This window comes from Dicentrarchus labrax, unplaced genomic scaffold (genome assembly GCF_905237075.1).
Source record: "Dicentrarchus labrax unplaced genomic scaffold, dlabrax2021, whole genome shotgun sequence".
In the NCBI taxonomy this organism is placed as follows: domain Eukaryota; kingdom Metazoa; phylum Chordata; class Actinopteri; family Moronidae; genus Dicentrarchus; species Dicentrarchus labrax.
The window spans coordinates 10,935,398-10,956,523 of NW_026136709.1; the positions used below are offsets into that span (position 1 = coordinate 10,935,398).

Sequence of the window (21,126 nt, forward strand, 5' to 3'; positions counted from 1 at the left end):
AATCTATTACTATAAGCTGAGCTGAAATTACACTGTATGCTCAATTGACACGTCAATTGACATCGACACAAAACCAGTTCATTAAAGTACTTAAATCAACATTGGTATTCAAGAAAAATGTTCTTACCCATCCACAAAGTGCAGGTCATATAAGTAACTCCCTACTGGATGTATTGCACAATTAGCATAGAAGCATCTGATGGGCTACTTTTTCAATCTGTTTTCAGATGTTTACTCTGCTTCCAAGAACACATTCCTAAGTAGACGTCTAATTTTTAGAAAAACAACTATACACTCTCTTGTTTTGTTATGTCTATATAATGTATTTGTTTGGTTGATTCAGTCATAATTTATGCTCAACACAATCAGTGTGTCATTGTCAGTTCAGCTTAGCAACGGCAAAATGTACCGAAATATGATTGGCAGAAGGAAATGTGGAAATTATTCATGAGATGCAGGCAATTATATTATTTGCACATACACACCTGTACAGTTGTGGTGCTACTAAGTACATTTACTCAAATACTGTACTTAAGTACATTTTTGAAGTACATGTACTTTGTATTTAAATTTTTCTAGTCCAGAATGTAACTTGTGTGATGTAGAAACATAAAGCCACTACACCACATACACTTAGAATGGGCTTTACAGAGAGGTAGGAGACATCATGAATGTGTCCAGCAGAAAAACTAGAAATCAACAGAATTAGCATATTCATAGAATCTGGAATTTTTAATGAATGGAGTAGGTTTTAATGTGGAAATTATATATGAATATTTGGAGTGGAGCTTGAAGTAACATTTTGAAAGCTAGGCTCATAACAAAGTATTCCTCCACTGTGGTAATGCTACTTTTTATTAAATAAAAGATGAGCAGATTTTCCACCACTCCACCTAGGCAGCCAGTCTAGCAGTGTGACAACCTTAAGGCCATGACCCTATCTGTTGTTGCCGCTTTCTTTCTTTTGTTGTCGGCCTTTTTTCCCCAAGAGTAGACCTTGTAGCTTTCAGTGGGATTGGCTGCACCCCCAAAGGAACATAGAAAGCTCACTTTCTAGTTGACTCTCACTCTTTTAGCCCACCCATCACATGTTCCTGTCTGGAGGGTGAGCATCCAGGCGATTTTTGCCTTTGTTTTGTTCTCCTGCTTGCTGAATACACTCACCACTGTGCACAAGCCTGTCCAAGCATGCAAATGACACTTACAAAATGGGAAGTTAAAAGCAGCTGCTGTGGTTAAAGGAAAGTCTCCATCTTTGGAACATCATCCTGCAACCAAAGGCTAAAGACTGGTAGTGTCTAGCACATCCTTCATCACCCATGTTCTTCAGGACAGTACCTGCCATATTTTTATAGGCGCAAACTCACTTCATGACTTCTGACTGAGCAGAAAATTACTGTGACCACACCACTGATATGAGGCCACTGTCTTGAAATCACAGCGTATCTGTCACATATGATGATGATACTTCATAAGACTTACTCTTGTAAAGTTGTAGTTATTAAAGGTCCAATGTATAACATTTAGGAGGATCTATTGGTAGAAATGGAATATAATATGTGTAACTATGTTTTCACTAGTGTATAATCGCCTGAAAATAATAATCATTATTTTTTTGTTCCCTTAGAGTGAGCCTTTTATATCTCCAGACGCCACAGGTTGACTTCCATGGTGGTGGCCATGTTGAACTGCCATGGTTCTACAGTAGCCCAGACCAGACAAACCAACCACTGGCCCTAGATAGGACAGCTCGCATTTTTCTTTGTGAGTATAGCGACCAGCGTAGTTTCTCCTTTGCTCGTGAAAGGGGTGGGTGAATCACCGCCCCAGCCGGTTGCCAGCCAGATTAATGCATTCGTTCAATTAAGATAAGCATGGGCCTCTCATGGAACTGTCATGGAACAGCCGGCAATTCTAGGCAGCTGCATCTGTATAACTTTCAGATGATGATAAAGGATCATTGGTGTGACTCCAGCCAGAAAGGATAGAGATCGTTTTAGGCTTGGCCCGAATACTTTAGTCCAGATCCAAGTACTGTATGTTTCTTCAGCTGTTTGGGAGAGGAAGCTATTACGTTTAGATGTAATACTGAATTACGTTATTGATACTTTCTATATTTATACAGCATGTCACATGTTACACCAATCACTTTATTTATCTTCAACCTCATAGATGTTTGTGTTGTATTACAATATTTTAGCATCACATAGGTGAAGGCTTAAATGTGCGTTGAAACTCTGCCACTTTGTTTCTATTCATCTTATCTGTGCTACACTCATGCCAAAGACAGAATATGCAAAAACATGCTACAAGCCAGTTCCTGACCTTATCAAACTGTATTAAAATGAACATCAGCGGCACATGAAAATTCTAATTTTAGAAATGTTTAAAAAATATCATGTTGGGGAATGAAAACGCTTCAAAATGTCTTTTCTAGGTCAAAACAAAAAGTTTGCACCACACACTTCTCATAAGAATGCATTTATTCTTAACTTCTTTGAAGTTGTAAGTAACTTGTACGTAATCATGTTGTTTAACCAAAACATAATCACTGTGTAGCTTCCAGCAATGCTGATGTGTAAACAGAAATCCATCATAGGCATCAGCACTATTCTAAAAATGTACAACGGCATCTACTGAATAACATTTTCATTATCTGTGCTGTAGAAAATGCAGTATAATCATATGAAAGGATGCAGCCCACACATGAACATAATCATTCCTGTAATGAGATAAAACATCAACTTGATTGGACCAAAATGCCATTCATTTTTCCAGCACAGAGCCCAGTTCAATCCTGTTTGTCTTTGTTTCTTTAAGGTTCTTGCTTTGCCCACATAATTCAGAGATACACATAGATCCAATGGTGTAGTGCCACCACCCAAAAGAGGAGAATCAGTCAATAAATGAGGAAAAACAAATCCTCCTTATAAAATTAAAACAGACAATTCTCCTATTTCTAGAGGAAAGTATCCCAACTAAAGGTTCGGCCCTAACCTATCTTTAGGGTTTAAGTCAATATGTGTTTTTGTGATTAGAGCATCTTGAAATGATTCAGGAAAAAAAGATAATTCCAGTGAAAAGTGGGAAATTTGTCTTCCCACACCAGTTTTCTATGAAATGCAATCACTAATGCAGGATAGTTGCATTAAAATGTACAGTCATTTGTGGGAGACCAGGTTGAATCAAAACTAACGCAAATCAGTCCTTGAGGTAGAAACTCTGGTAATTCATTTGAGAGACGAAAACTGCCATCATCTCCACTTATTACATCGTAGCACTGAGGTTACAGTGAAATATGTGAAGAGCATTAAAGTGTTCATTGCTACCACAAAAAATTCACCCCATAGTCAGCTGCAAATTTTTACCCAGAGTGTGCTGAGACAGCCTGTGGATGTGAAGAACATTAATTTGATTTGAGAGAAGGAAACCTATTGAGAGTGTGGGTGCAGAGTTGAGAGGACGGCCGAGAATGAATAGCAGACGTGTGAACTGAAGAGATAAGGTATCTGATCTCTATCAGTTGTATTACTCCTTAGCTCTGCCCCCCTCTTCTCCCTTCTTCTTCTCTTCCTCTGCTCCTCGCTGATTCCTTTAGGCTCATTTAGTTAATTAAGGCCATGAAATGTTTCAGAAACCAATTATGCAGTGACATTATTAAAAGACCACCCTTCCTTGTAAGTGCAGATTGTGTCTGTCTCTTGTCTTCCAAGAGAAAGGAAACTTGTCTTACCTAAGCGGCCAATGAAATAGGGTTTGGATTTATACAGTGAAGTGCAACATCAGCAACTTCCAGTATCCTTTGTCTATTTTCTTTTTCACTTCACTTGTGATTCCACATTATCTTTTATTACTATATTACTTGAGAAACTCTTACGTGGCAGTGACAGACCTCGACATTCTTTGCAACTGGATTTCCTATTAGGGATAAGAAGGGCCTGACATCAGATTACAGAGCATGAATGGGCATTGATAGGATCTCTTGTTAATTTGGGGGGGGAGTGGATATGGCAGGTTGAAACCAGAAGTTGGAGATTTCTACAAAATCCTCCGGACACTGCTGAGATTGAAAGGGAAATCCATCTTTAGTATTATGCACAGCTATGGATGTCAACAATAAAGTTAATTAGTCTGGTTGCAGTACAGGGGCATTTTATTCCTCTGCATAACATCAATGACTCCAACCATTAAAATTGAGTGTATGGATTTTACACACAAATGTTACTCTTGTAGAGTGTATGTGCAGCACAGTGGAAAATGTGTGTGAAAAAATATATTCCAAAACTCCAAATTCCAAAACATGCATGGCTTTTCTTTTATACAATGAGCCCTTTGGTTCATGAGCCTACTTATTGGCTGCGCAGCGAAAGACAACAAATGTACCAAGTCAGGGATGATTAAGGGAATTTGCTCACACTAATCAACATTCTGCATAAGTTACAGTGATTTGTACAACATGCATAGTGATTTGTATTGTAGTGCTATAATATGTTTGAAGGGAGAGAAGCAAGGAGAGTTTCACAGAAGTGCAGATGTTGATTTTCCTACTTCTAGTGCTATTTTGAGAATATGCAAATAATCCCTGGAACGATTGACACCAAAGGTCGTTAATTAACATAAGTCAATTCCACTGTGCTTCTTTTGCGAGTGAAATGTAGCTGCATTCTACCTTCTCTCTCTGTACACGTACAATGCAAATCAAAGGCAGTCGCTTGTAGTATGGAGCAAGAAGCAACTGAAATAAATTAAGAGTGCTATGGGATTTAAAGTTTTACTTACTTACTTACTTTATTTTTTAAATTGTAAATCTCAGATATGATATTTGTTACATACATATGTTAAGTGGCTGTAATATATTTTATTAATCACCAGTTTGCTTATTGCTTGCGCCCATCCATTCACTCTGTTGAGTCATGGGGGGCTGAACACTTCCCCAGTGAGAGGCGGGAAAAGCCCTTGACAGTTCATCTTTCCATTTATAAAATGTAGTCTAAAGAAGAAGATGATAATGAGTTGAGGTGAGATCACAACATACACTATTTCCTGCTCCACATTCCTACAACAGAGATCTTCTGAAGGGGAATATATACAAATTTTACACTTATATATATATAATATACTTTTTTGCTCTGAGTGTCTAGTCTCTTTGTTTTATCACTGTTTCAGTCCACATACTGTTGTACTGAATGAGTCAATAGGATTGAGGACCCAAATGCAGACACTGAAGCAGAACAGGTCGAAGAAAAAGGACTTTACTAAACCAATGTTCAAAATTAACAGGCTTACATTCATGCATGAGAAAGCAGTCCAAAACAGCAAATGAATCCAAGAGGCAGGCAGCCGGTCAAAACCCAGGTAGCAGACACAAGGCAGAAAATCTGGAACAAGAGTAAAACACACACAAACGCACATTGCTTGCTGACAAAGGGAAAAGGGCTGGTGAACTGGTTTTATACACTGAAGGACCAATGATATGCAGGCTGTGATGACTTGGGAAAGTGAACAGATGATAAGGTGTAGGCAGGTGGGAGTCAGGTGACCAGAACTTGTGGCAAAGACTGAGGACATCTGGTGGACAGGTGGAGTATGGAAGGTTCCTCAGAAATGAATTGTGGGCCTAGCGGAAGTTAGACGTGGCTAGAGGCGACAGAGGGGCAGACTGAGCAAAATAAAAACCACTGAGGCAGCCATCTTTACAACTGCATGTAGGCCATAACACAGCGCTGAATGCAGTCATTTCATGTTGTTTCTCTGGGGTTTGTTCAGTCATTCTGGAAATGTAGCACAAATGTAATGGAAAAGTAAGTGTATAGGGACTTTTGTAGCTGAGTGAGTAAAAATCACCTCTGTCTACAGTGGGCTCACACTTGTTAATGGTGATGAATTCAAGCTGTGAAGTAATTGGTCTGAATGTCACATTTATTACAGGGCTTGCAACAATGACACAGCAGAATGGACCACCCAAGTGTTGCTGACATTTCCAGATCATGTCTGGTGCTTTGATTATGCATCATCTTCATGGGCTTTTCAAGGCCATTTTCAATAAAAATTCGAGTATTATATAAAATAATAACCATATAATATACATATATTGAGGTTTTATTCCCTATATTCCGACTTCCATTCAATATATTCAAGTTTCATTCATTATATTCCGTTATATGTAGGCCTATAGATATTTACACACACACACACACACGCACACACACACACACACACACACACACACACACACGCTCTGCACTTGCAAAGTAAGCAAAGGGCGTGCAGTGAGACCACAGCCAGTGGCAGTCGTAGGAAGACCATAGAAGAAGAAAATCACAGAACCTAGGGCATTGCCTGTTTGTTACATCATTATGGTTCAGGCTGTCCAGGTGTGCAAGTAGGAACACAAAGAAGAACCGGAAAATAGAGCACAACATAGCGTCTCAGGTACTCAGAAGTCGACTTGTTTTCATGTTAGAGAAGTTAATGCTAACGTTAGCTACGTTAGCTTACACGTTAGCCAAAAGCTGCTATTAGCTGAGAGTCTAGTGCTACAATCTTTTTATTCAGGCTTCAGCACCAGCTCTCTAAAAGGGTTTACCACTGAGGAGTCTTTGTTTTATGAAAAGCTTAACCATTTATCATGGCGTTAGGTAGCCCAAAAGCAAACACAGTCTAAGTTCTCATGTGTTACTTTTCTCATGACATTTTAGGTGTAACCAATCACATTAATTACAGCTGTATTCAGGTGTGCCAGTTAGGGCTCTGGTATTGTGAATGCTTTCTCACTGACATTGCTTATTGGCATATCTAAACGCTAAGGAGCCAGAATTAATGTTATTAGTTACCCCTCTGCTTTTGCTGACATGACAAATCAAAACATTTGCTGTGATAAAAGCTTGACTATCAGTTCAGCCAGATGTTCCAGCTGACAGACATATCATATCATATCTGCTATTCTTTTTTGATATTTTTTTTTTGCCAAAATACACAAATTATTACGAAGATATGTTTCCTGTCCACCCTGGTCTGATAGCTTTGATAGTGACAGGTCTGGTATATGGCTGCAGAAGTGAATTAAGAGCTTTTACTATGTCTTGCTTTGCCTAAGAGTGCCTGGAGAACTGTTTTCCCTAAGACAATCAAAGTGTTTGATAAAGATGAACAGACAGGTGAGGGGTTAACTGACAGCTGTAAGATGGAGCTTCCATACTGTAGTTTGTGTAGGTATTTGTAGTAGGTATACTACGCCTTAGATAAAGACAGCTCCATGTATTTAGCACATACATGTGAATTTGTTGATGAACATTTATATTACATTGTATGTTTGGGATTATAGGAGGTTATATTTGCCTTTGAATCATTTATTATTTAAAATGTATCTCATAGTGAAGCTGCACTGTGTTTGCACAGTGCTAATAATGGTTTTATATAGTACAGTGGCACAAAGACTTGGATAGGATTAGATGGATCTACGTATATAGTACTGTATGTGTGTTTTACATTTGCAGTTCAAGATACAATCTACAGGAAGTCTCCACGGGACGTCAGTCTGCTGCATGTACGTTTTTTTAATTTCATATTATTGCTGCACTTGTAGTGGGAAATATATATGTAGTATTCTACATATTCTGTGAAAAGCACACTTATGGTAAACATATTTATCAGTGAAGAATTGAAGGGAATCTTGCTCCTATTCTACTGAGTTTGTAACTATGTTAAATGTTTGTATGAATCTTAATTTGAGGAGTCCTGTGGGTAGTGTTCTCTGTACAATCTCAGTTTGGAGAAATGCAGAATCTTTGTTTTTAATTGGCTGTGGTAGTGACCCTGAAAAGTGATAGTTACTCTGGGATATACCTGTGAGAAATAAATAACAGCTCACTACTGTGTAAATGTGCAGGTCAGGGAACAAGGTAGCTTCTCCACACACTACTGCCACTCTAAAGTCTGCAGACATCCAATCAACAGCAACGTCATCTACAATGAGTCCACCAAGACAGCAACTCTGCATCCTTCTGACGGCCCGAGCTTGTCTAATAAGGTAAGGACATGGTTAGCTGGCAAAAAACTTGCTCAAGAAAACCAAAAGTGTGAAAACTTTCTCTCCCATTTTGTAAAACTACCAAGTTACATGACTCCTGGCAGTTGTAATCCCGTCCAAGGAATACATAGAATCATACAACGGTATTGTGTGCGAAATCTGTGAAAACTCTGAACCACTATTTTAAAAATAACCTCTGAGATATTGCAAGACCTATTTAAATTTTTATGTGTGAGCTTTCGCTGACCTAAAGAATGGCTTTCTTTTTCTCTAGGAGAACTATGTTTGTATCATTTTACTTGACTATGCACCTTTCTCTATGATTTAAACACAGCAGGATTTAGTGTATACAGTTTGTTGTTTGTGTTCTGCCTCTGAATGCACATGGGATAGTTATGCAGATAAAACATTTGCTCATTGCACTTCAGAAAAGTAGAGTCTCATGTCATACTTAAAAAGCCTCTCTTTCCCTTTTTATTGTCAGTAGGATAGCTTCCTCCTTTACTTGAGACACCTGAAACAAATTAAGCTTGTACACCAAATAAAAGGGGTAGTTTTATTCTACTCTGTGATTGAGTTTGCCACAATAACTCAGTAATAGGAGTTCCTTCTTTCTTTTATTTTCTCCACAGCAGTGAATCACTCTATAGGCCACTACTGAATGTCTCCCTGGGGTAGCAGTTTGGTCACATCATTCTCCAACCCTCCTATTTTATTGGGTATTTCAAAACTGAATTCCCTTTTCACCTTAGACCACTTACATTGTTTATCCAATCATTTTCTCTCCAGTGTATATTAAATAGAGTCCAGTGTTTTATCTACTTTATTGTGCTGAGTCAGGATCTGTAATAATGCACCTTATCATCGCAATAATTTCTTCTCATAAAACAGATCACAGATTCCTACCCAAGTCTTGTTCACGTCTCTCCAGAGAAGGTGTACTTAAGAGAACTGTTTAGCGCAAAAGACCTTTTTCATATTGTTTGTGAGAGAAAAAGGTGGTCCCTTTTCTAATAATTCCACAAACACTACGTGACATTACCTCAGAGCCTTATTTTCTCTGTTCTACAGTGGATAGATAACAGCAGGGAGGCAGCTAGAATAGCAGCTGTCTGTGAAAATCACTTCTTTCTCACAAGCGTTTTACTTAACAAAACAGCCTTACTCGGGAGATTCATCACTGCTATCGTCAACTTTTTTGTTCAAAATCTATGTGCCATCAGTCATCACTGTTTTTTTTTTATGAGATGAATGATGGCTGTAAATTACCATGCATGACATATTGACAAACCCATTTGCCGTCCTAGTGGAGAAGAGCACTGTCATACTGCAAAAGGCATGGCAGAGGGGTGGATGGAGTAATCAACAGGCAGAGGAGGGAGATGGAGAAAATGAAACAGGCAGACAACAAAAAAAGAGGAAGAGAGAGAGAGAGGAGAAGTATATGAAGAAGATTATCCTTTGACATATCTGTGACCACAGAAACAAAGTCATACTTGACATTTTGTTGCTCTATGGCAACTGATGTCCATCAGTCGCCTGGTCCACCACTTTTGTCCAGGCTGAAATATCTCAACAACAATTGTATGATGAATCCTGCTGACTTCGGTAATCTCCTGACTTTTCCTCTAGCGTCACCATGAAGTTGACATTTGTGGGTTTTATATGAAATGTCTTGACAACTATTGGTTGGATTACCATGACATGTGGTACATTTTGCTCCCCACAGGATGAACTAATTACATTCCCATCAGCCTCAGCTGTATTTAAAAGAAAACTAAAATGCTAAACTAAGATGGTGAACATTATAAGCATTATACCAGCTAAACAATAGCAGGTTAGCATTGTCACTGTGAACTTGTTAGAGTGCTGATGTTAGCATTTAGCTTAAATACCGCTGTGCCTATGTACAGCCTCAACAAGCTGCTAGTGTGGCTGTAAACTCTAAATGGATTTATATTTGGGATTCCTGCCCTAGATTTGTATGGCGTAGGTTTTGATTTATAGTGTGGTATTATCATAATGCAGATGAATGTATCTTACATGATCTGGCTTTATCATGCTAAAGCTATATTCCCACAGTAAATGTGTTTACATTCTATACACTTATTTTATATTACTGAATATGATACTATTCCAATGGAGTTGTGGTATTAATGTTGATTCACTGTGTTATATAGGGATGGGATTGTGGTGAGCAGAAGCTTTGCAGTGGAGATTGCTTTGCTAAATTTGTGATACTGAAAAGGAGAAGATAATGGAGCCTTGCTTTATGTTGTATTCACTCTTAACAATCTCCACTGGTATCAGAAACTTGTAAAAGAAAACACAAGCTACAAATCACCTTTCTTGTAGTTATGTTTGTGGCTGCTGTGTAGCTGCTGTGACATGCAGTTACATTTATAGCTGCACAGCATCTAAGGCGTAGCTTGTGACATTGTGCTGAAGCCTACGCACAGCTTCCATAGGTATGGTGTTACCCGTAACGTAAAAGTATAAATCGATAATGTTTATCACTGATCAAAGATGTTAATACTTCTCTTTATACAGTAGCAACTGATAAACTAATAATATATTTTGACCAATGGCCCAGCATCCATGATGATGGCATGCTTAGTGTAATACTAAATCCTTCATTTGAAGAAATAAGTGGTACATTGCCACTGATAGAGCTGTCTGTTATGAATTTTCCATTTTCATTCTCCATTTTCTTCATTTAGAAAAATGATCCCAGCAGTAATGATAATCACAGATTATGTTCTGGACAGATGACAGTGACTGAGACATGACTGAGACATGATAGTGACAAATGCAGAGAGCCAGATATGGAAGGCAGTCATTTGAATACATTTTCTTTCACTAGTTTCTAAAGGATATTTCTAGATATTTCTTCCTTATGTAAAAAAACTCCTCCACCACAAATGAATCATTGTTTCAGTGGAACGTAATACACAAATGTGTACAGTACAAAACCAAAGGAACAATCTCTACAGTTCAGAGGCATTAGACATACAAGTGGAAAAAAAAACAAAACATTTGTTAAGTGCTTGGGAGCTGAGCTGTCAGTTATTCAATGGGTCACATTGAGTCTGAACATTCAGACCAAGTCTTCTAGAGTCAGTTGTCCATTCACACTGGACAAAAAGAAGACGACCAGTAGATCCGTCTGAGAGAAGTTAATTTGGGTGAAATTACACAAAAAAGAGTCAGAGATGAATTTAGCCTATCTCTGACACATTTTTGTTGCAAAAACTAATTTGGGAACAGAAACTGCATACCACAAGACTGTTTGTTAAGTTAATGAACCCCTCATCACTAATCTTATCCACGAAGCATTGCTTTACAGCGAAAGCACATAGTGAGAAAATGAGACTGAATGGACAGAGTACAAGACTACCACCACCTAGAGAAGGAGGGGGGCACTGTCTGGCTATAAGAAACGTTAAGACATTTAGAGAGGGAGAGAGACAGAAAGACCGAGATAAGTTCAGCACCAGGGACAGCGCCGGAGATGTGGAATCAGTTCAGTGGATACAGTTCAGTGCTGCGTACAGTCATGGCACCTTGAACTGCTGGAGCCTGCACTGTAGAGCAGAGTCGCAGCCAGACATCCTCGTCCTGTGCAGGTGGAGGCACGGCTGCAATTGTTGTGTTCTAAATAGGAACCGCTAAATAAGGAGAAAGCTGCAGAAAGAAGTGCGTTGCGCTCGCAAGCCCAAGCCAGCCTGTTTGTCGGTGCGATCCTTACATCATCTCTTTATTGGAGAGAGAGAGAGAGAGAGAGAGAGAGAGAGACATAGGGAGAGGGAGAGAGAGAAAAGAGGGTGAGAGAGAGAGAGAGAGATTGAGAGAGGGAGTGAGTCCGTGCAGCCAGGCTCCTCTTCGCCAGTCCTCAACTGCGAAGCGAGTCTGACGGACCGACTGGCGTTGCCACCAACCCACTGTTTTTTCTGAGTGTCTCCTCTCCCTCTCCCGCTGTGCTGCGTCCACACCGGCCGTGAAGATGCACCGGCACCGTCCTGCCCAGGGATTGACGTTGATATTGCCGGTCGCTTTGTGGATTTTCAGCCATGTCAACGGCGTACGCGGAGCTTTGCCAACAACCCGTAAGTTGTTATTATTATTCTTTTTTTCTTTTTTTTTTTTACAAATGTTTTGGACGTGTCTCTCGCCGCTGAACGGGTGAGTCTGGATATGTGTAGGGAAAGCAGACGAAGCCTGCCTCTGGAGCAGGAGAGTAGAGGCAGAAGACGGTGCGATTACCGGCGGGGCTGCAGGTTTCCCCACCGGTGGTGCCAGCCGGGGCTCTCGGGAGCTTAAGAGCCAGGAGAGAGGGAGAGGGAGCGGGGTTACCTTCTGAGTTTAGACCTACACGTGTTAACTCAGGATCTCTGCTCCGTTGGTTTTAGCGCCCGGGATGTTATGCCCGTTGGGGGTTGTTGGTCACGGGGTTTTCAGGGCTTCCAGAAATGGCAGGATTACTGAATGACATTTCAGTGTGTCAGTTGTGGTTTGCTGTGTATAGAGTGCATTTGAGAGGAGAACAGTTAGAAACCATTTCACAAATATTATTGTTTTGGGGTTTTTTTCACAGCTCATTCGGGACTTTTCTTTTTGGATTAACGTTATATAGGAGCATTGTATTTGCTTTCAGATCATTGCACTGCATTTGTCCAAACGGAACCCAAAGAGGTTTTTGTTGAATCTCTGTTTTAGGAGGAAGAGTTCTGGTCTTGAGGACTTTGAGGAAGCTCGCAGTCAGATACAGATTTCTAATTCTACTGCTTGTGCAGTTTGATTCAGGGTGTTCATGAAGTTTCCAGACAATCTGAATTTTAATTTGTTTCTTCTCTATTACCAGGTCTAGGCCTCTTTTAGCTAACTTTATTTTTCAGCAAACGGTAACTGAAAAACTTGGAGACAACTTCTAGCTCAGATGATAATACGTACCTTAAATACAGAAGATGGATCTGTTTAGTCTGCAGCCCCACACGTTATACTTCAAGACTTGGACTACCCGAGGGTTATTATTTTTTGCTTATTAACTTGTAAGAATCAGTCATTTTAGTATAGAGAGTTTCTTTACACATTGCCTGATATTTTTCTTATATCCTCATTAGCATATTAAGAGGGATTCACGGTGTTAATATTGTATAGGCTTACTTAATAAAGTCTATCTATCTATCTATCTATCTATCTATCTATCTATCTATCTATCTATCCGTAGGCTACTTATTTCTTTCACGTGGTCTTTCCCCTGCTTGATATTTTTAAGATTTAATGTCCTATTTATTGCTCCCATCCATCGTGGTTTCGGTATTTTCCCGGAATCATCCACACTTGGTTCGGTGTCATTCGATGTTGCTGACAGTGACTGAGCCGGTGTGACTGATTCCCCCGGTGATCGCCGGGGCTTCTCGGGTCTCGAATGAATGTGTCCGGGGACGCGCCTCATTAATCATCCCATCCGACAAACAACAACGGAGGGACGTGCGTGTGCGTACACAGATACGTCCGTGGGACCGTTACAGAGGAGAAAAGAGAGAGTTAGAGGAGATGGGCAGTGCGTTTTTCTTGCACAAAGGTGTTGCTCACAAAAGCGACTTCACAGCAAATAGGTGTCATAGTGGCAACACTTTATTTATATAACTTTATTGATCCCTTTATGGAAATCCTCAGGCCTCTTGCTCCCGTCAATTGGCAGGTGTGACTGGGTCAGCCTCAGTGTCCCTGGAGCAAGTAGAGATTCAGTGTCTTGTTAAAGGAAACTTGAGCTGGAAACTTGAGCAAGGTCGTTGAATCTTTGAAATGACTTCTTATCATATAAATATTCTTACATAAATGTATGCTATTTCAAATTACTAAATAGGATATTGCAAGAGGCCAAAATAGGAAAGAAAAGTCCCTGTAAACTTAACATTATGTAAATCATCTTTTAAATTGTGAGATAAAAGGTATTTTTATATATACCATTTATGCATATTTTTAAATAAAAATACAATAACCTATGTGTGTTAGTGTGGATAAGGATTTGCAAGACTCGAGCCAAGCAAGTGTGTGTAAGAGAGTTACAGAGAGACAGAGAGAGAGAGACAGAGAGAGAGAGAGTCGTACAAACAGCATGTTGATTCGGACCAGCAGTTCCACCCTGGGCTTAAATCTGAGAGCTGACTTTATCCCTCCTCGGGGACTATATGTGAAACACTGGGGAATAGACAATGTCATTGTGACCAGTGGTCTGAGGCATGGACTAAAAAAAGATTAACATTTTCATTCTACCAGGGCAAATGCACTCACACACTTAAAGTCAATGGGCTGGTTGACCCACCGACTGTGTGGTCTGACACAGTGTGTGGACTTCTGCTTCTATGAGACATACACTGATCAGCCATCACATTATGACCACCTGGGCACCCTGACTGTCTGCTACTGTGATGCTGTGTGTTCTGACACGATTTCTATCAGAACCAGCATTAACTGTTTTAGCAGTTTGAGCTACAGCAGCTCGTCTGTTGGATCGGACCACACAGACCAGCCTTTACCCCCCACGTGCATCAGTGAGCCTTGGCCACACATGACCCTGTCGCCAATTCACAACTCTAATCGTACAACATCCTAATGTACACCAATCAGCCATGACCACTGACAGGTGAAGTGAATAACACTTATTATCTGTTTATCATGGCACCTGTCAGTGGGTGGGATATATCAGGCAGCAAGGGAACATTTTGTCCTCACAGTTGATGTGTTAGAAGCAGGAAAAATGGGCAGCATGAGGATTTGAGTGACTTTGACAAGGGCCAAATTGTGATGGCTAGGCAACTGGATCAGAGCATCTCCAAAACTGCAGCTCTTGTGGGGTGTTCCCGGTCTGCAGAGGTCAGTACCTTTTTTAGTGGTTTAAGAAAGGAAAAGCGGTGAACCAGAGACATGGTCATGGCTCTTCAATGCACGTGGGGAGCGAAGGCTGGCCCGTGCGGTCCGATCCAACAGACGAGCTACTGTAGGTCAAACTGCTGAAAAAGTCAATGCTGGTTCTGATAGAAAGGTTTCAGAACACACAGTGCATCGCAGTCTGTTGCGTATGGGGCTGCTTAACATTATGACCACCAGGGAAGCCCAGGTGGTAATAATTTTATGGCTGATCGGTGTACACCAATAAAAGAAAGCGGAAGTGATAAAGAGAGATTTATATACGTGTCTGCCCCTTTCTATATGGATTTGTGTGCTTTTGCATGTTCAGATATGTTCATGCATATATGGTTCTACAAATGGTTGTGTGTTGAGCAGTAATCCAGGGATTTTCCCCTACGCAAGCTTGGCCTAAGGCTTGTGTCAGTTTTATGTTGCATTTTAGTATCACTTCACATGTATTGTGGTCTGACAAAATTAAATGAACATTATACACCGACACATAAAGACGTATAAGAACACTCAAGTCACAAAGGTGCCTACACAGCTGTTAATGTAGTGTGTCTGAGGCAAAGTCTTGTGGTTCACGTGGGACATTTTCTTACAGGAACATCAGCTTAATGCATTGTGTATTAATGTGTGACATACTGTGCTTAAAGTCCATGCACAGCTATTTGGTACAGTCATACAGCATTCTTGAATGTTAACAGTGTATTTTAACCCTTTATTGTTTGAAACAGCAAATCTTTCCTTTAATCAGCCTTGAACTCTCCTGGTCTGCTTTGCACCATTGCTATTCATCAATCCCTGTGTAAAGGGCAGGGTTTACATTTTTAACATTCTCAACACCAGTGTGTGAAAAGTAAAGGACGTGCCTTTAAGTCAGTGTGTTAGTGACACTGTGGGTGGCTAAATGGGATGCCCTGAGAGCCTGTCTGATATAGAATCAGATTAGCCTTTTCTTATCTCATTAAGCATGCCAGCCCATTTGACATAGACATCAGTCTGGCTGCACCTCCAGGGCCACACAGGGCAAGATAGACTTTCCTGTTCTTCAATATAATTTATTGTATACCACGTAAAACAAAATAAGGATATTTAGAGGCGTCCTGTGCCAATGCAAACATTCTTAGTGGAGTTTGAAGCATTAATAATTCTCTCTGTTATATTTGACTGGGACCTGACTAAGGGAATCTCATTAGGCATCATTAGTTTCTGTATTAAAGCTAATTTAAAGATTTGACTGGGTGTGGCTGGTCTAAAGCAAACAACAAAATAATCTGGCATGTCCTAACAGTCCTACCACAGTAACATTAGTGAAAGCAGTATTGTTCTATTTTACTGTTAACAGATGAGTCACTGTGATTATTATCACCAGAAACTGTCAGAGATATGCTTCAATTTTCTAAAAACCAACACATTAAGCAACACAAAGGTAAACCTGATGCCAATCCTGTGTCTTGTCTTTGTGTTTGTGTGTGCACGCTTCTGTGTGTGTGTGTGTGTGTGTGTGTGTGTGTGTGTGTGTGTGTGTGTGTGTGTGTGTGTGTGTGCGCGCACTTGTTTGTGTGTGTGTGCGCGCACTTGTTTGTGTGTGTGAAGGCTCCCAGTAGGAGGTGGTAATAATGGGATTAAGGCTGGAGGAAGCAGACTGGTTTGGCTCAGATTAGATCAGCTCAATACTTGGTGTTTAGCTTTGTTTGGCCCCTGTGTATTTATATGTGTGCACCTGGCTGCGTTTTGGCCATGCGTGTGTGTCCACGTTGGTAGATTTTTCAGGCATCGAGTCAAGTGAGTCAGAGCTAAGAAACAAGGTCTAGTTGTTAATTGCACTGCCATTTCTCTCTTCCGCCCTGTCCTCCTCTGTCTAAATTGCTCTCTTCCTCCTGCTTTTTTAAAAATCTTTTGCTCCTCGCACTCCCTCTGTTTTCAATAAATCTCCCTCAGCCTTATTTCCTCATTCTCCTTATATCTGTTCCTTGTTCTTCTCTCCTGTCTTTTTGCCTCTTAACAAAAAATTATATATATAAAAAAAAAACCTTTCATGCCCTGCTCCCTTTTTTCAACTGTCTCATCCCTAACTGCTCCTGGTGATTCCTCTTGCTCCCTCCTACTCCTCCCCCCTTTACTCCTCTGATTCCACAGTCTTTCTCTTATCATTTCATTCTGTTTTTTCCTCCCCTCTTGCCTCCTGCCCCTTTTCTTGTCCCTAACTACCTATCTCTAATTCTTTCTATCCCTACTTGGCTCTCTTCAGTGGTTTTATCATCTGGCCATAATCACTTCCCTCCCTCCTTGTATTTTTTCATCTTCCTTTTTCATCCACCCAGTCTCTCTCCTTACAATCTGTCCACTTCTCGTTCCACTCCTGATTACAAATATGCTTGATAAAAAAATCCCCACTAGCCACTTTTCAAGCGTGTAATGTGACGTGTCTGCTTGTGCATGCTCATGCAAACTCTCAAGGCAGCACCTACTCTTTGTCTGTGTGTGTGTGTGTGTGTGTGTGTGTGTGTGTTTTACCACTGCAACAACCAGACTGACATGGATCGCAGCCACAGTGCAGTCTCCTCTTTCAGTCTCATACAGCTCTTAAATGTTGCTTGCCCCATCAGCGTATGAATATTTAAGCTCACTAAAACATGAATTCATGTGCTTTTGAGACAGAAATGCTTGACGCCACTGCTGTCCAAAAAGCACTTTATTTTCATAGCACAAGGAATGTGAATTGCTTCATTTCACTGCAGCTCGTAACAAATGGATATGAGTTTGGCTTGAAAACAACCTTTCTGGTAACATATTATGATGTGTCTACAAACTGAGAAACCTTCACCCCTGCACGTTTCAAAATACATGTTCATAAAAACTAATATATTGCAATAATATTCACAAGTTTATGTAGAAGCTTTTTAAAGATTTTGTTAATGTCATAGATCTCAAGTGTAGCCAACCTATAATATTTAAAAAATGCATTGTCAGAGCTAGTGTTGTCACGATACCAAAATTATTGTTTCGATACCGATACCAAGTCAAGAAATGCGATTTCGATACTTTTTCGATACTTTCCTGAAAAGGGAGAAACACTCTCATCATTGCTGTGCTTTATTTTAAAACCTGGACAAGATTTTAATCATATAGCACACTAATGAATGAACATAGCAGATATATTAAACATTTGAACAAAATATGAAATATCAAAATATCAAAAATAAATTTAGCAGCATTATCTCAGTTATCATAAGAAACATAAGAGAAAACATAACTTTATCTTGATTCTGAACTTTGAAAAAAAGCAAATAAAGATATTGTAACTTATTCTGTCAGTTGTGCAACCTTTCCTTTCAGAGGAGAAAACTCAGCCATTGAGCCCGTGGCTCCAGACTTCTGTAGCAGAAGAAAATGGAAATATTTAAAATATGATGGTGATAAATTTGTCAAAACAGAGGACCTAAATAGTTTGTGTGATAGTAACAATAACTTTTGACTAACTTAGCATCTCTATATGCAGTGGTTATAGTGATAACTGCTAACATTTACTTAACCATAACATTACCATAATTAATAATAGGAAATAATGAGTTAACCTATTGTTATTTAAGCTGTGATATATGGATTAATATAGGCAAATGTTTCCTGTACTTCAACGTCTGATTTCTTTGGTGGTTAACTTTATATTTGAGTCCATAATTTCTTACAAGGCATTTCACAAATACACCTCCTTTGTGTAGGTCTGTGCTCTTTAAATGCTGTAATAACCTAATAAGAAATAAATCACTGACAAACATGCACATGATTATAATCATATAGCCTATAGATCATTTTAGCTGATGTTTTGTATGCTTTATTTTACCAGCTTGCAAATTATTAACGTTATCTGTGAAAGTTGCGTTTTCAGATATGTTGAATTAGCCGTAGGCTAATGCAACACTAGTCAGAGCCCCATTACAGTTTTCTTTTTTTCTATTCCCTTTCAGCTTTATTCTTAGACTGCATGTATTGGTCTGCTTGAAGAAAATTTCTCTCTTGGAAATGAATGCTACTGCAAGGCTATCTATGTTTTATCATGGGAACAAGGCCGAGTGATACAAATGTACACTGACAAGTCATGCAGCATAATTCCCTTAACAATGTCAGTAACGTAACATGCACACACACTCCCACACACACAGGGGCCTGCACCATGCAGCTCACACAGACTGCCTCTCTTTTTCTCTGTCCCCCTCTGCCCTCCTCAGACACACACACACACACACACACACACAAACCTGTCCAGGTCATTGAATGTTGCTGACTTCACACGCATTAATTCAAGGCTGACCCCATAATGGGGACTTACAGGTGCGTAATTGGGTAATAAATGCATCCGAAGGTACAAATATGTGCATGCATGCTTTTCTGTATGAGACACTGTAATTGTGTGTGTGTATGTGTGTGCATGTGCGAATTATAGGATCTGAAAGTTATTCTAGTGGAATGTGTTCTCATTAGAACCCGTCAGAATCTGTCCACCTCGTTAGACAAGGGTCTCTGAGATGGAGAGTGGGCTGGCAGGATAGAATGAGGAAGAGAGAGTGACATTTAGAGAGGGAGGCAGCATTTATCAGAAAAGAGAGAAGGATGAGGAGAGACAGCTCGAGGAAAGATGGTCAGGGGGCGAGGATTTTCTCCGACACCTTGTCATTTAATATTACTGTTGTTATTATAATCTGTAGCTGCATCAGAGTGCAGCCGTTGCATTAGTCAGAAAATGAACCTGGATATGTCACATAATACTGCACTTCCCTTCGGTAAAAGCTGGCCTAATTGATCATATAACAACCTTCATAATCTTTTTTTCAGTTTATTTGTATATGCACTTAAAATTCGTTTATTGTACATCATCGTCATCATCAACATATTAAAAGTCTCTGTAGGACCTACAGCATGAACACAGTGTCAGGGCTTACAGAATAAAAAAATTGCTGATAATCTGATACCAAACTAAAATGAAACCAAATAATATCTAAAAACAGTAAACAAATGATGATTGTGATTTGTATTTTCTATCAAAGAAGGTTGTAACCTGGACTATATAAGGTGATACTCCGCTAACCTGAGTTCATCCTGAGCTGAAACTGGGGCCTAAACTTCATTGAGCCTTGAAAGACTAGCCTTGCAAAGCCAGCTGAAATCTCAGGAGCTTTTGGAGTTTGTGCTACACGATTTTAGTTTAGAGATCTACTGGGAGTCATCTGAGTTGAGCAGGTGAACCTGCCCCATCAGCAGACTATGTAGAGTGGTTTAGATGATGATGTGACTCTCCAGCCTTTGAAACTTCTGAACCTTATTAACAATTACAGTGGATGTGGCAGATGTAAAGTAAAGCAAGATTCTGCAACTGCAATGCCTGTTTTTTTTTGCTCCAAATGTATTTCTAAACCAATTTTACAGGATGATAATAAGAAGAATTTGATTTGACTGTTTCCAAAGCAGTCCAAAAAATCCATTTTAAAATGATTTCCATATCAAGTGGGGAGACACAAGACTTGGAATAGGTGTTGATTATACCTGTAGGAAACCTGAATGAGTAACCCTCTGTATTTAATTCTAATGACCTCCTGTTCAGCACAGAGTAGAGTTTAAATCTTGTGTGTTTTAGCCTTAAATGTACCAGTTAAATCACTAAAAGGAAGCTAACAGATAGGGTACAACAACTGGCCAGGATTAATCTTGTGGGAATTCCAGAATTGAGCTACACCAGGGTGGTGGACTGGAGGTGTTAGAAAGAGCAGTTAACAGCAGTGTAAGTGAACCTGACCCAAATCATCAGTGTCAAAACAACAGCGTCCAAAGCAGCACAAAATAAAACTGGGCAGTCACATCTGTCAGCAGCAGAGAAAAGGTTTAGACACACTGACTAGAGTATTGTTATACCTATGGTACATGCTCTTGAACAACATCCAACACTAGGGTATTGTGCAAATGTGTTGTTTTGTGTCCAGCAACCAAAGAGGAGTTGCTAGTGCAACAATAAGAACATGGTCCCACATTGGCAACCCACCCACCCAAATACTGCCAATCAGGTTCGAGCTGGGCTGGCCAAACTGCCGCCAGGGACTGAAGGTGCAGTTGTGGTGGACAAGCATTTAGTCAGGTGCCCTTTTTGAAGGAGTGAACCACCTTCAAAAATCTTGTAAAATTAAAAG

At 39.9% G+C, this 21,126-nt stretch overlaps 1 protein-coding gene across 1 annotated transcript in view; it reads left to right on the plus strand.

The window, feature by feature from the left end:
- The first annotated feature begins 11,853 nt into the window (after positions 1–11,853).
- The window catches only part of cntnap2a (contactin associated protein 2a), a 314,052-nt gene continuing 304,779 nt past the window's right edge, over positions 11,854–21,126 (plus strand). The window contains exon 1 of the mRNA XM_051410449.1: positions 11,854–12,135. Within this exon, the coding sequence (XP_051266409.1) occupies positions 12,033–12,135 (103 nt within the window). The 5' untranslated portion in view covers positions 11,854–12,032. The remainder of the gene's footprint in view (positions 12,136–21,126) is intronic.